The sequence below is a fragment of the Sporobolomyces koalae genome (assembly GCF_050403365.1).
Source record: "Sporobolomyces koalae JCM15063 DNA, S_koalae_JCM15063T_v1_ctg9, whole genome shotgun sequence".
NCBI lineage: Eukaryota > Fungi > Basidiomycota > Microbotryomycetes > Sporidiobolales > Sporidiobolaceae > Sporobolomyces > Sporobolomyces koalae.
This window is the reverse complement of record NW_027481762.1, coordinates 300,058-314,277: the sequence shown is the minus strand read 5'-3', so window position 1 is coordinate 314,277 and position 14,220 is coordinate 300,058. Positions and strand designations below refer to the sequence as shown.

At 53.6% G+C, this 14,220-nt stretch overlaps 7 protein-coding genes across 7 annotated transcripts; 4 read left to right on the top strand and 3 right to left on the bottom strand.

Moving 5' to 3' along the window:
* Window positions 1-406: 406 nt before the first annotated feature.
* JCM15063_002491 (cryptochrome/photolyase family protein) lies at window positions 407-3,083 on the top strand (the record flags this gene model as incomplete). The annotated part of the gene is made up of 13 exons (XM_076677591.1): window positions 407-711; window positions 788-1,229; window positions 1,292-1,707; window positions 1,774-1,924; window positions 1,995-2,163; window positions 2,237-2,283; window positions 2,352-2,420; window positions 2,482-2,508; window positions 2,576-2,608; window positions 2,670-2,728; window positions 2,799-2,836; window positions 2,904-3,006; window positions 3,077-3,083. 13 exons carry the CDS (start codon window positions 407-409, stop codon window positions 3,081-3,083), a joined length of 1,866 nt encoding a protein of 621 aa, XP_076535289.1.
* A 544-nt stretch (window positions 3,084-3,627) lies between these two features.
* On the top strand, window positions 3,628-4,291 carry JCM15063_002490 (Con-6 family protein; the record flags this gene model as incomplete). Its single annotated transcript, XM_076677590.1, has 4 exons — window positions 3,628-3,702; window positions 3,788-3,863; window positions 3,954-4,095; window positions 4,174-4,291. 4 exons carry the CDS (start codon window positions 3,628-3,630, stop codon window positions 4,289-4,291), a joined length of 411 nt encoding a protein of 136 aa, XP_076535288.1.
* A 252-nt stretch (window positions 4,292-4,543) lies between these two features.
* Window positions 4,544-5,971, bottom strand: JCM15063_002489 (uncharacterized protein; the record flags this gene model as incomplete). Its single annotated transcript, XM_076677589.1, has 5 exons — window positions 4,544-4,637; window positions 4,711-5,305; window positions 5,389-5,435; window positions 5,512-5,546; window positions 5,633-5,971. The coding sequence occupies 5 exons, from the start codon at window positions 5,969-5,971 to the stop codon at window positions 4,544-4,546; spliced, it is 1,110 nt and encodes a 369-aa protein (XP_076535287.1).
* A 130-nt stretch (window positions 5,972-6,101) lies between these two features.
* NIF3 (uncharacterized protein) lies at window positions 6,102-7,402 on the top strand (the record flags this gene model as incomplete). Its single annotated transcript, XM_076677588.1, has 5 exons — window positions 6,102-6,255; window positions 6,345-6,785; window positions 6,857-6,981; window positions 7,064-7,109; window positions 7,254-7,402. The coding sequence occupies 5 exons, from the start codon at window positions 6,102-6,104 to the stop codon at window positions 7,400-7,402; spliced, it is 915 nt and encodes a 304-aa protein (XP_076535286.1).
* Window positions 7,403-7,610: 208 nt separating this feature from the next.
* Window positions 7,611-8,887, bottom strand: JCM15063_002487 (uncharacterized protein; the record flags this gene model as incomplete). The annotated part of the gene is made up of 7 exons (XM_076677587.1): window positions 7,611-7,627; window positions 7,737-7,869; window positions 7,968-8,087; window positions 8,163-8,241; window positions 8,319-8,513; window positions 8,588-8,611; window positions 8,691-8,887. 7 exons carry the CDS (start codon window positions 8,885-8,887, stop codon window positions 7,611-7,613), a joined length of 765 nt encoding a protein of 254 aa, XP_076535285.1.
* An 884-nt stretch (window positions 8,888-9,771) lies between these two features.
* MED7 (mediator complex subunit MED7) lies at window positions 9,772-10,868 on the bottom strand (the record flags this gene model as incomplete). The annotated part of the gene is made up of 4 exons (XM_076677586.1): window positions 9,772-9,985; window positions 10,064-10,137; window positions 10,219-10,481; window positions 10,559-10,868. 4 exons carry the CDS (start codon window positions 10,866-10,868, stop codon window positions 9,772-9,774), a joined length of 861 nt encoding a protein of 286 aa, XP_076535284.1.
* A 564-nt stretch (window positions 10,869-11,432) lies between these two features.
* On the top strand, window positions 11,433-14,133 carry JCM15063_002485 (uncharacterized protein; the record flags this gene model as incomplete). The annotated part of the gene is made up of 2 exons (XM_076677585.1): window positions 11,433-12,120; window positions 12,182-14,133. 2 exons carry the CDS (start codon window positions 11,433-11,435, stop codon window positions 14,131-14,133), a joined length of 2,640 nt encoding a protein of 879 aa, XP_076535283.1.
* Window positions 14,134-14,220: the final 87 nt, after the last annotated feature.

The window sequence follows — 14,220 nt, the reverse complement described above, 5'->3', positions numbered from 1 at the left end:
ACTTTTTGCTTCCGACGCCTGTCTATGCAACCTGCCCTTTCTTCTGCCCAGCGTTGCTGTTCTATGTACGGGAAACACATCCTTGAGCGCTTTTCCTCTGTAATTAGGTTGGACGAGTTGACCGATCGACCGCACGTGATTTCGATCGAGGGAGGCTATGCTAAATCAACAATAAGTATGTAGCTGCGTCATCGAAATTCAATCAACCCTGGTTTTTCAGTCCTCTCCACATTCGTCCTACTTACCAACAGGACCGCCCACCATTCTCCTACGTACTCTGCGTGTCGCTCGGACCTACCGACCTTTGTCACTAGCCTTCACCGTGGCGAAACAAACCAATCTCAACGCTTTCTTCGGCCTTCCTCCTTCGAATCTTAGCTCCTCCCCTTCGAGATCGACGTCGAACATGGCTGCTGCCGCCAAACGCAAGACTCCATCGAGCGAGTCGAAAACTCCTGCCAAGCGATCGCGCAAATCGACTTCTCCGGTCAAGAAAGAAGAGGAGGAGGAGGAATCGGGTTCAGCAGACGAAGGGGAAGCTGTCGATTTGAAGAAACCGTTCCGGGACGAGAGAGACGATATTGGCGTCTTGCCCGACCTCATGGAAGAAACTCCACTCGCAAAACTGTACGACGCGATCCGGGACTTATCGAAAACGGATACGAAGGATGCGAAACCTGCAAAGGATGGCATCGTCGTGTACTGGATGCGGTCAGTCTTTCATTTGACGTCTCTGCAAGGAAGCTGAGGATACTGACAATGTTGCGATTGTGATCCAAAATAAAAGGAACAAGGACTTGCGTATCAAGGACAACACGGCACTCTCGCACGCTTCGGCCTTTGCTCAGAAGCATGACCTGCCTCTCGCAGTGCTCCACATCTTCTCGCCCGAGGACTACAAAGCTCACGATCGATCACCCCGTCGAATTGACTTTCAACTGCGTCAGCTCAAGTACCTCCAGGGCGAATTCGCGAAACACGACGTCCCGCTCTTCACGTTCAGCCATGACAAGCGCAAGGAGATTCCAAGTCTCCTGTGCAAGAAGCTCGCAGAGTGGAACGCTGCCGGGATCTTTTCCAACATCGAATACGAGGTAGATGAGCTGAGACGGGATACGGAAATCGTCAAGCTGGTCAAGGAGGCGAGAAAGAGCGGCAACGGTTTCGCTGGCAAGGCAGAATTTTTGATGGATCTCTGCGTTGTAGCACCGGGCAAAGTTGTGACAAAGGTGAGAGATCAAAAGCGGTACCTCCCGATGATAAGGTACTAATCTCGACGCGACTATTGCAGCAAGGGAAACCTTACGCAGTGTTCTCACCGTTCTTCCGCAATTGGGCCGAGCAGGTCAATTCTGACTTGCTCTCGCATATTGGCGAAAACAACGCCGATGTCGAGTCGAACGACCCCTCTGCACGCAAACATACTATTCTCAAGGATTTCTTCTCGCACGAGATTCCGACCGAGATTGAGGAGTTTGAATTGAGCAAGGAAGACCACGAGACGATGAACAAGATCTGGCCCATTGGCGATGCCGTCAACTCTGTCCTCAAGCGATTCCTCAAGACGAAACATCGAGAACAGGTGTTTCATGAAGCGCCACTTTACGAAGGCGCTGAAGACGCCGAGAACCCCAAAAAGGACAGCAAAATTGGCAAGTATACAACTGGCAGAAACCGGGTCGATCTCGACGGCACTTCGCATCTCTCGTGAGCCTTATCCTGCATCTTTCGCTCTTTGGTCGCTTTGACGTTGACGTCGTTACGTCTCGACAGGCCTTACCTTGCTGCAGGACTAATCAGTCGCCGACAGTGCCTCCGCGAGGTGTACAAGCTCGCAGGCACGAAAGTGTTGCCGACAGAGCGCGGGGACGGCTTGGGCATGTGGGTACAGGAGTGTGCAGGATGGTGCGACTTTTACATTCACGTACGACTCTCTTCCTTTCCCTTCACGAGACAGACAAGAATCGGCTGATCCCGTGGTTCGAGTGACTCAGGTCCTCTGTGCCTGGCCCCGAGTATGCATGAATCAGCCGTTCAACCTCAAATACAAAGACATCCCTTGGGCGGATGACCCAGAAGACAAGAAGTTCAAAGCTTGGACCGAGGGCAAGACGGGCTACCCGATCGTGGACGCGGCGATGAGGGCCCTCAACGCGCAAGGCTGTGAGTTTCGTCGAAAAGCTAGCTTCACGAGGCAATGTGCGATCGAAGCTGATTGCGAGCTTTTCGCTGGCAGACATGCACAATCGCTGTCGCATGATCGTCGCCATGTTCCTCTCCAAGGTCAGTTTCCTCTCCTTTTCTCCGAGAACCAGACTGTGCTCAAACTGAATTTGGGCGTGTATCTGCAGGATCTCTTGCTTGACTGGCGCAGGGGAGAGAAGTACTTTATGCAGAAAATGGTCGATGGAGATTTGGCTGTGCGTTTCCTACTGGCTGCCGAATCTTCCCGCATCATGTACTGACGAGCTCCTGTCACAGGCAAACAACGGTGGATGGCAATGGAGTGTATGTAGCACCCCGAACCATTCAGGGGAGAATCAATCTGATCTTTTCGTTTTCAACTGTCTCGCAGGCCAGTACCGGTTGTGATCCTCAGCCTTACTTCGTAAGTCGACGCGCAGAGATGCGCCAGTAGAATTTGTGGCTGACCTTGTCTACTGTGTCAGCGCGTATTCAACCCTGCTTCGCAGTCGGAAAAGAGTGACCCCTCCGGCGAGTACATTCGGTTAGTCCATTCAGGTTTAGTTATGACATGCCCCAGATCCGACTTGCCAACTCTTCGTCATGTGCCCTAGTCATTGGGTTCCGGAGCTCAAGAACCTCAAAGGGAAATGTACTCTTTCCAATGATTCCCGGTACACCTTTCGCACGGTGCTGACGGGCAGTGATCTTTCTTTCAGCGATTCATGCCCCATCAGCGGCAGAGGCGAAGAAATGTGGCTACCCTCTTCCGATTGTTGATCACTCGAAAGCACGAGTCGCGGCCATCGAGGCATTCAAGAAGTAAGCGCATTCCGTGCTTAGGTGTATTATCTGACTACACGATAGCTGACCTTGACTTGGTTCAAATCAGTGTCTGATCGGCGAGGCGCGCTTGTCAATTGTGGGAACGCTCGGATCTGCTCGACCTTGTATATCTGCCGGTAGCATCTTTTTGTAGTGCATGTCTTGAACCATCTGCGTCCTCGTGAGCTTGAGCGTGAACCGAATACTAGACGAAGCTTGAGAAGGTTCAGCCTTGAGCTTGCCTCGCAAGCTTGTCGTTGCGCCACGACGGTCTGTAGGACCCAGAACGCTGTACTCGTATCCACTCTGGTCTACTTGGAAAGAGACAGAGAGAGAGTTGCCGATGGGAAGGTCCGAAACGAGACAAGCGCGCGCTCGCACCCCGTCCGCGAGCCAAATCAGTGACATCAGCTCGCTCTCGCCCTTCCTCTCTCTCTCCTCTTCACCTCCCCGTCTAACTGCCTCATCAGTTGTTACGACCCTACTCGTACGCATCCTCGCTCTGCGCTACTCCCTCCAGCCCTTGTCGTGCTTGGCCTCGAGTCTAACACGAGGCGCCTCCTCTTGCTTGCCGCAGCCCTCGACGCAACCTATCTACTCCGTACATCCACAGCAACAATGGCCCACCAACTCTCTGTCGAAGGCAACAAGGTCATCGAGTCGGACGAGAAAGGTCAGGTCGTTGCGGAAAAGGCGAGTACAGTAGCCGTGGCCCCGTCGTGCCGTGTATTCTATTAGAGTATCCTGACTCGGTTCAAGTATGTCTGCGGTGTTATAGAGCTACAATCGTGTTCACGCAGGATACGTTGCGGCGGTTCACAACCCTCGCGTCTCTGCCGAAGCGAAAGAAGCAAGTCGCTCTCCCTCGTTCCTCTTTTAAAGTTTCACCTCTCTGACAGGAAGCTGATCAGCCGTGCAACGCTCTCGTGTGTCATAGACTGCAGAGAAGATCCTTCACGATCTCGAAGCAGCTCATGGAGACAAACCTTCGGACTTGCATCAGTCGGAATCTCATGCTCGTGGCACCAAGACGACGGTTGCTACTCACCACGCCGAGACGCATGAGGAAGAAGTTCACCGTCACAGGTCCGAACTTCGTCGAATCTTTTCTCAGAGAAACCTCGTGAGAGATTGAGCTGATGTCCACCGACAACCTTTTGTCAGGCAAATCTCGGGATACAAGGGCACTTTGAAGAGGGACGATGTCTCTGACGAAGCTCGCGCTCACGCTCGCGACATGTTGAAGCAACTCGGCTGCGACCCTTCCGAGTACGAGGAGTAAGAGACAAGGTTGTCAAAGCTTGCGATCAGGTCTCCTTTTGTTTTCCTGGCGGAGTCGCAGTAGTTCTCGTGATGCTCTCTTTTGAAATGCCAGAAACCAGTCAGTGCTTGTGCTGCTGTACCGGAAAGAGGTGCACAGTGAAGACTCCGATCGATCGCAACTGAATCTGGAGCTCCACCGGGCGACAAGGGTATACAAGGGTTGCAACAGAGAGTAATTTTCCACACGCATACCTACAGTACCGAGCTACTACTACGAAGGAGGGCCAAATCGTTGTGCTGCGAGAGCTTTCAATTGTGCCATGGTCGCATCCTCTTTCTGTTTGTACGCCGAGAACTTGTCCGAGCTGTTTGAGCCAGGAGAAATTCGAATCAGGTCAAAGTCACCTCCAAAGAGAGAGAGAGGATGGGAAAGCGTACACGATCGCTTTTTGTTCCTCACGGTGGTTCTGTTTCCACCCTTCTCTCCTCTGTTGCGCTCGTTCTCGTTCCCTCAACGCATCCTGGAAGCTACTTCCCGTCGAACCTCCCATGAGAACTTCTTCAGGAACTTCAACCATCCCTCCCCCTTCTCGACTCTGTTCAAACTCTCTCCGACTCTGGTTCCCTTCCCTACGTTTCTCGATCAACCGATCTCTCCCCGTCGCTCGTTCCGATTGAGCTTCTTGTCGTGCTTCTCGATGGTCTCGTTTGCGAATCGAATCTCGATGAGACCTGTCTTGGAGTCTCGCTCGATCGAGTTCGTCTCGTTCGTTCTGCAACTGCTCGACCGCCGAGCTTGGAGGCAGTACAGGTCCTAACCGAGGTTTCGAAGAACTCGAAGGACCCGTGATCGTACGGGTTGATGAGGACGAGGGATCGTAAGATTTCTCTTTCGAACCCGTATCGATCGATTTGCGAACGGATGCGGCCGTGTCGAGGTCTCGTTGAGAAGCTTTCGACAAGAACGACCACGAGTGAGAAGTAGAGATGGATGAAGGGAGAGATGCTGGAGAGATGCCTGCGTAGAAATTGTCTGTTCCACACGGCGGCAAGCAGCGGTTTGCGTGAGTTTTTGAGCTTTCGGGAGGAAGGATAGAAGACTTTGTCGCAACTGACCGGACAATCGACCACGTTTCCAAGCTCGGCAGAATTTCTTGAAATACCTGACAGTCCAATGCAAGCATATACCAATGAGTCCTGAAATTATACGGTATGGAAGAGACGGGTGTTACTACTGACCGTCTTGCGTCTTCATTCTTGAGCGAATCGAGTTTCTGGATGCGCAAAGGGAGTAATCGCGACTCTCAGGGTGAGTCTGGCAATCAGCAGTTTGAGAGAGAAAGGGCGAGAGGGGACCGACTTTGCCCTTCTCTTCCCAGAGCCAAAGTTTCAGTTCGGTCGCTTTGATAAAGAAATCGTCAGAAGTGATCTCGTCGACTCCATCGGGAGGTCCTCGATCGTCATCTTGGTCGCTGTCGGCGTCGAGATCCTTTGCACGCTTGTCTCTGCGTCTGTCCCGGTCCTGTCCTTTCGAGTCACGGTCTCTGTCCTTGTCTCGACGAGGGGATCGACTGCGATCCCGGTCGCGGGTCGAGGAAGAGTGACTCGAATGTTGGTGTCGACGAGGAGACCTCGAACGGGACCTGTCGCGGTCTCGGTTTGATCGCAAATGAGAGGACCTCGACCGTTCGTCCGTCATCGGTTGGCACTCGAGGGGCGAGGTGATGTGGTGACGTAGTGTGCAGCAAGAGATGAGACGCGTTGTGCGCGCGCTCCACATTTTCTCTATGCTTCTACGCTCTTACGGATTCTCGACTCTGCGAAGAACCATGTCGACTCTGACTCACCTGAAAGCGGCAGTTGAACGTTTGACTCCGCTCTCTCTCGCCGAAACAAGTTGGGACAATGTCGGCACGATGGTTGAACCTCCCCGTCCACACGAACCACAAGGACCTCACCGTACAGTACACATCTGTATCGACCGTAGGTTCCTCTCACTACTTTCTGCTACAACCGGACGAAGGAAGTTGAGCTCAGCAAAACCAAAATCCTCGGACTCTCTCTCGTTGAAGTCACTCGACCGGTCGTCGAGTCCGCCTTGGCAGACCCTTCCACCACCGCGATCCTGACGTACCATCCTCCGATCTTCTCGGGACTCAAATCCCTCACCCTCGCGAACCCACTCCAACGCTCGTTACTCGAATGCGTCGCGAATGGAATCGCCGTCTACACCATCCACACTGCGGCAGACGTCGCGGTCGATGGTACGAACGATTTCATGGCGAGCAACATCATCTCGTTCTGTGACACTGGCGCCACGACGTGGAACTTGGTTCGTCCCGGAGAGGGAAAGGGTTCGAGAGCGATCAAAGAGGAGCGCAACCCTCCCGAGGGGCAACAAGGTTGCGGCATGGGACGCATCGTCGACCTGAAAGAAGTATATACTCCCAATGATCTACCAACGAAAGAGAAGGTGGTCAATGCGGTCAAAGCGACTCTCGACTTGAAACACCGTGAGCCTTTGTTTCCCCCCCGTCCTCTCTACGTGGATCTCGAATCAACTAACGAACTTTCGTTCCATCAGTTCAAGCAGCATGGTCTCCCACTGGACCCGACGAAATTTCGACTATCGCCATCTGCGCAGGATCAGGAAGTTCGGTTCTCAAGAACGTCGAGGCGGATCTCTACTTGACGGGAGAGATGGGTCACGTGAGCACAACGCTATATCTCTCATCTCATGACTTGCGTCTCTTGCGACCAGGACTTTCCTGACGCACTTGGGTGAGAATAGCACGAAATTCTTGCGGCGAATGCAAAGGGAATCCACGTTCTATGCTGTCGGTCCTGTTTCCCTCCCTCTCACTCCTCGTCTCTCGGTCAGGAAGCGAGCGACTGTTCGGTTCCGTACAGAGAGGGACAGAGAGAGATCAGACAGAACTTTGAAAGCTGATCGAGTTGTGATCAACTTTTCTCGTGTGCAGGTAATCACACTGCAACTGAACGACCTTGGCTCTCCCATTTCGCCCCTCGACTCGAATCGGTACTCAACGAGAACCTCGGAGAACAAGAACAGTACAAATACAAAGTCGTCGTCAATGAGCACGATCGAGAACCTTTACAAGTCGTTTGAATTGAATCCATGGTGGCTTCACCTTATTTGGGCTGAACCGCTTTACAAGGTTTTCTACGGAAGCATCCATCCGCCAAAGTATATATTCGAAAGATGATTGTATTCATTGGCAGAAACGATATGGAACTGAACGAGAGGGAGAAAGAGAGAGTGAAATTGGTAGCGAGAGCCTACTCGAGCATCTCGGGGAAACAATGACCGTAACATACTACTCGACGTTCTTGACTATAACAGTACGAACAAGATGTTCAGCGAAAATGGAGGCCTACTCCTCAATCAGAGCCACGAGAAGGGGCGGAAAGCGTTCATCGCCAAAAAGAAAAAGAAAGCTTACGGAAATTCGAAGCGGGGTACACGTTGCCAGGAGGGTTGTACTCGCACACGTAGAACGTCGAGTTGCCGTACCGAGCATCAAAGATTGAACCAGGCGGACAAGTCACTTGAGCGCAACCCAATTGAGTCGTAGCCTTTTTTGTGTGTGTGTAATCCAGACCCAACGAGAAGAAACGCAAACCAAGTCAACAACATGAGCGAAAGAAGAGTATACTGAGACGAGAAATCGTACCTTCCAGACCATTTGGGTAAAGTGCGAGTAGTTTGGGTTTGAAGGATTGTAATCAGACGCTTCAGCTTCCCAACCTTGACAAGCTCCCGTCACAATGTCCGTCTTGTAACCTGCTGTAGCCTGTAAAACCGACCCTCAAACTCAGCTCTCAACGAGAAGAGTCGGGAGCAGAAAAAAAAGGCGCGAGAGACGAACCGCCAAGTTTTCACCATAGGGACCAACCGCACCCTGCGAGTGTTGGAACACGCAACGGGAACCCCACTTGTAGGCGGCGCTAATAATAATCGATCCCCGAAGAGCCCACAAATGTCAGTACGCTGCTTCGATAAAGCGAGTAGTGGAGCTCCTCACTCTGCGAGAGGTTGTGACCACGTCAATGCGGGAGCGTTGTGCAACGCTCGGAAGCGGTTGTGTTCGGTGAGTGCGAGATCGCGAACGTCGGATCCAGCGATGAAAGTGGGTGTCGCAACGGGAGTCGAGGTGGTCAAAGTTGGCTTTGTAGTAGATGTTGTCGCTGGACGAGTTCTGACGACTCGCGACCAGGAGCTGCAAAGACAAAGAGGAGATTTCGAGAATTCAGCACGAGCTCAAGTCGACGGTCCGAGCAGCCCAAAACTCACTAGACACTCGAGCCCGAGGTCATACTTTGGCCAACGAACCGATGGAAAACGAAATCAGTGACGATGTTCCTCGTGGAACCTGCTGGGTTTGAAAGGGACATACCGGGCGAGCCAAGCAGGACGTTGACGAGTCGATCTCGACTCGAGGTCAGCGCGCTTCTCGAGACCAGCATCCGAGTCTTCAGCGATGTATTGAGCGTCGCCGAGTTGCTGGATCGAGTTGGCGGAAGGTCGAGCGAGAGTCGTCGGAGGAGTGAACAGAGTGGCAAATGCCAGAGTGGCGACGATCGAGAACTTCATTGTTTTCCTGGTGATTCGTTACAGATGATTGATTATAGTCCTCTAAAGAGTTGTGCTTGTCTGGACCAGCCAAGGGTCGCAAGAAGAAAGGAATGAAGACGAGGGTCGACGAAGCAAGCGCAACGGTTTTTGACGTTCGTCTGCGGTGGCGTCGAGACTCTAATTGACAGAGGCATGTAAGCTATGTAATGAACATCGATTCGAAAATCACCGCTCCTAGAGCTCGAGGAGCCCGCCGAGCGATCTTTCGTCGGAAGAAGTTCGTTCAACATGCCTCCGCTACTTCCTCTTCACTCGTCCTCCAACGTTGCTGAAGCAGAAACAAAGGTACTTACACTCCTGAACAGTAGTGAAAGAGAGAAAGGAACAGGAGAACCCCAGATCCTCCTTTCAAGCTTGTCTCCCCTCTTTCGACAGATCCCCGAGTACTGCAATGCAAATAACACAACCAAAAACGTGTCAACGAACATTAGTGAGGACTACGGAACGGGTAGGATGGCGAGCCCGGATCCCTAAACTGTGAGAAAGTTTGACAAGCCCACTTGCCGGATCTGGCAAGGTCTGAGCTTCGGAAGTCTTTTGACAATCCTTTCCCGCGCCTACTTGTCGACAAGATCGCCTAACGACTACCTTGGCACGGTGCAAAGGAAATGGGCCACGAGGAAGAATAGAAAACCGCCAAGCGCACTAGCTCGGGATCGGATTCTGCAATACACGGAATAATGAACGACCGAGCTCCCGAGAACGCCACAGATCCCGTGCACTGTGCAAAACCAGCTCATACGTCGTTGAAATGTGGTCGCCACACAGACCGCGGGTCGGAAAAAACGGTGGCAGTAGAGATTGGAGAGTAATACAACAACAAGATTCGGGGTAAAAGAGGATTAGAGGTTGTCTATTAGCTTCATGAGCTGTTTGCGTATCGTTTCAGGATCTGGAGAAGCTTCGGTAGCGTTGAGCGGTGAATGCCCGAGCGAGTCGAGCTCGGCTCGAGGGGTTGCTCCATTCGCCTGCGTCGTCGAGGACGAGACGTTCACTGCAGTCCTCTGAATCTGGGTTTGCAAATTTGCAAGGGTCTTGTGGATGTCCTGGCAACGCCTGAAAACGCGTAGCGATAAAACAGTAAGAACCAGAGCAATGCTAGCACACGGCTTCACGTGTATCGAGTCGACTCACTCTTTGATCGCTAAAGTTTTCGCTCGCCTTCGATCGATCTGATCGCGCATCATGAGCTTGAGGGTTTCTCTCGCCTGCAGGTTCACGAGATCGAATCGCCCTCATCGGTAAGATGACTGGCACGACCGGAAGAAACGGGGGCTACACAGACTAACCTGTACGGGTCTCAGCTCGTTGACGAGATGGTGCATGTTGATGCTTATCAGCCTCGCGTGTTCCGTCAGACGCTGTGGATCGGATGGAGCTTGTGATGGCTGGGGTTCGTTCGGGTTCTGGTTCTGGTTCGAGTCCGTAGGAGGAGGTGGGGCCGACGGACGGGGATGTAAGCGTGAAGGCGGAGGAGTCAGAATCGAATTGAGCAACTGTGTGTAGGTGACGAGGAGGGCGCGAAGGAGAGTCTGGAGCGACTGCTTGCGATCTGAGATCAGATAACGGGGAAGGGATGAGCGGTTCGTCGCTTTCGGGATCGCTTTGACACGAGTGCATAATCCATACCTTGGGACCGATCAAACATTTCTTGAACTCCCATCTCTTCGAGGGTAGGCAAGTGCTCCTCTACGGGCCAGGTCTCGCCAAAGACCGAGTAACTGCCCTCCTGAACGATCCAATCTACGTGGGGGGGTTCGAGTTCGCTCGCCAGGAATGGCACGGGCTCGCCGGGGACGTCCGAGATGAGAGTGTCGGGCGGCAAAGCGAGGTTGGCGGTGCTGTACCGGTGGAAATAGGGAGACGGTGCCGGGAAGAACGATGTGTCAAACTCGGGCATGCCTGAGCCATCCGGGTCCTGCGAGGTATCGTGCTCCATGGCGAGGCTGCCGAGAACGGCTCGAGGTGGGGAGGAGGAGAGAGTCGATCGCTCAATTGCCATCCTCACAGTTCCTCTTGACAGAACCTCGCGCCTCCGTACGACGATGATATATCCGGGAACTACGACTTTTGCGGCCTATAGACGAACGATCGTGCCGGACGTAGACCAACGAATACCGGACAACTGTTCTTGATCTCGCAACGAACCTTTTGCGTCGCGTCTGTTGTCCTGCAGCTGCTTATCGCTTGTAGAAGCTCCCTACTATGTGGGTTAGCGGCTTAGCAAGCGGGCTGTCGTATCTCGAGGTTCGCCGCGGTTTCGGACATGCGTGCACGGAGCGCTACGCTTCGACTCGTCCGTCTCCGAGATTCTAGAGTTCACGACTCTCCTTGGCGAGCACCGTGTGCCGAAGCTTGAGAATCTATGTTCTCGTCTGAAACGCGCTCTCTCTCTCCTTGACCTTGCTTGTCGAATCCCTCCTTTCGCTTATACGCCAACAGGTCCTTGCTCGCCGAGCCAGGGCCCCTTCTGCGTCGCCCGCAAGGTGCACGCTACTGCACGATGGGCCTCTCTCGAACCTCTTCCACGAATCTGCCCGTTCGGCACAGTGAACCGAATCGCGCGGTCTTGGCCGAGACGGTACCGACTCGTTTCAGCTCCCGCTCCTGTCGTGCGTCACCCACGCCGCCAACCCTGAGGACCCTCCTCATCCCTGCATCTCGACCCTCCGCACCAACGTGCGATCGCAACTCGATCGACACCATTCGACCTGCGACATACTCTTTTCGTGCGGCAATCGGCTCGCCAACCAGCTCAATTCGGGGTCCGTTGCCCTCCGCGCCGCCTCGTGCTCCACACGAGCTGTTCAGCGAATCGGCAACTCCGCAGACTCAGCTGCAACAACATTCCCCCATGCAATCGATCGTACCACTCGAGGATGGACGACACGGCGCGTGGCACGAGGCATCCGAGGACTTTGCGGATCAAGGCTGGGAGAGAGTCAACGACACCCATGAAGGTGTGCCGGCTTACGACGAGCCGAGACCGGTGCCAGGCGACAAGCGTTCCGAGGTCCAGGCTCAAAGTGACCATGTCGAGCGCTGGAGGAACGACCAAAAGGCACGTTCGCCTGTGAACAGGCTCGTGTCGCATGACGAAATTTCGGGTCTGAGATCCGTCAGCTCGAGGGATACGCTCACAACCCAAGGTAGTACGAGAGGTCGTGCAGGCATGACCGATGCTGAAATCGGTAAGGCTTTCGTCTGATTGTGCGCCTTTCTTGTATTCTGAACACTCGGTCGATCCCCCAGCGCAAGAACACTTTCGACTTGCGCAACAGCACCTCGAAGCCGCTCAAAGGCTTGCAATGGCCGCCGCCACCAAGTCTCCTGCATCTTCGGTACCTTCTTCTTCGTATGGTCGCGGCCCAAGTTCCTCAACAGCGGAATCCGAGTATGCCGACTCGAACTGGGGCGATTCGACGCCCTATTCGACCTCGCCTCCTGATTCGATCGCCGGTACTTATCGCTCGACCTATTCTCATCCTCCGCAATCCGTGCAACCCCACGTATCCCGAGAAGATTTGTATTCCGAGTTTGGACAATTGTACCTCGACAAAACTTCGAACTCGTTCAAAGAAGGAGGGAACCAGACTCGTTCCCGAACGAACACAGCTGGATCTGTTACATCACAGAACATTGCTCTCGACAAGACTGGACGACTGCCCGCAAGTCCGTATTCGGATACAGATTCGAGATCGCCAGTCATGCCGGTTCTCGCACAATCGCAGCAGTATCCCCTACCTCGACCTGCGTCCTCGACATCATCACAAGCAGGACTGAGACGAAGGCCTTCTACCGCAGATCCGGTCTCTGCGCCTAAACAGACCCTAAGGCGTCCGAGCACGGCCGACCATGTCGATTCTCGTCCTTACCCGCCCGCACCTACAACTCTTCCTCCTGTACCTCATAGCGAGCTGTCGCATGAATCGAAGATACCAAGAGCCTACGAGACCGCTTCTATCATGGCGCCTTCGCTCTATGGACGTGTTCTGCCCCCGGGCATGCCGGATCGGATCGGAACGCAGCCGATCCAGCATTCCTCCAACCAGAAACAGGTAGCTGTGCGTCACGAGAACGAGCGTGCAGGCGATGTCCGCGAAGAATGGAACGACGAAGGAGACGCCTCATCGACGATTAGCGACAATCAGGACGCCCAATCAATGATATCGCATGTCACAAGCGCGACTCTGCCCCCATACGAGCACATCAGGAGGCAATCTATCGCAGCTGTGCCATCGGTGCCTTCGATCCCGGCTGCATTCCTGCAATCACCTGCTTTGGCAACACATACTACCTCGACGCTCGGATCGCGATCTCACAACGCTTCAGCTCCAAGTCGAGAGCGTCTCAGGTCTGTGACCCAAGTCGGTAGCATAAGCGAGGAGGGAGAGTTTCATGGCTTTCGCCCGCGGAACGCCGGTACCCCTAGCTTTCCGCCTCAAGAACACCTTTGGCCTGCGTCCGGCCGTCAACCGATACTCCCGCAACAATACCCTTTCTCGTCTGCCGCAATGTCGCCGCCGCTTCAACCGCAATCTTACATTATAGGCGCAGACGGGCGGCCAATTCCGGTGTACGCCTCTCTTGCCGCGCCTCTTCCAGCGGCATCACCCGCACGGCAGGTATCTCCCTCAATGGGGTCGACCATCCGTCAGGCTCTTCCGATTCACAGTCAGCCTCTCCAATTTGATCACTCGCTCTATTTGAGCCCTTCGACTATCTCGAGCTCGAGTCGGTCTCCAGTATCTCCGTCGACATTCTCGACAACCATTTCTTCACCCCCGCCTCCGCCACCCCCGCCACCGGCTCTCGGTACGAGGCATGCGTATCACCTGCCTCCACCGTCGACCTTTGTCCAACCTTCGCTCACTTCAATCTCACAACCTTCGTTCGAAGTGCGACCTCCTTCAGCTACCTCGTCAACGAGTTCCGAACACTCGTACGCACCTTCGATCGCAAACTCGACGTTCCCGTTCCTGAACAAAACGAGACGCAATGTCCTCGCTTCTTCGAGTATGAGTTTGCGCAAAATGGTTCGCAGTCCTCACGTGCGATTCAAATCTCCTGAACCTCTTCGAGAAGTCGGGCCGCCTCAAGCAGGTGGATCGATTCAACGTAGGGAAGAGACTGTGCAAGAAGGAGAACAGAGGATGGAAAAGAATGAGAAAGCGATGGCTCAATCGTTGGGAATGCTCATGTAAAAGTCTCTCGCTTTCTTTTTTGTTTCGGTGGGTAAATTGGTCCTCGCCCTGTACTTGTCAATATATAGAAACTTCTAGACGTTCTCC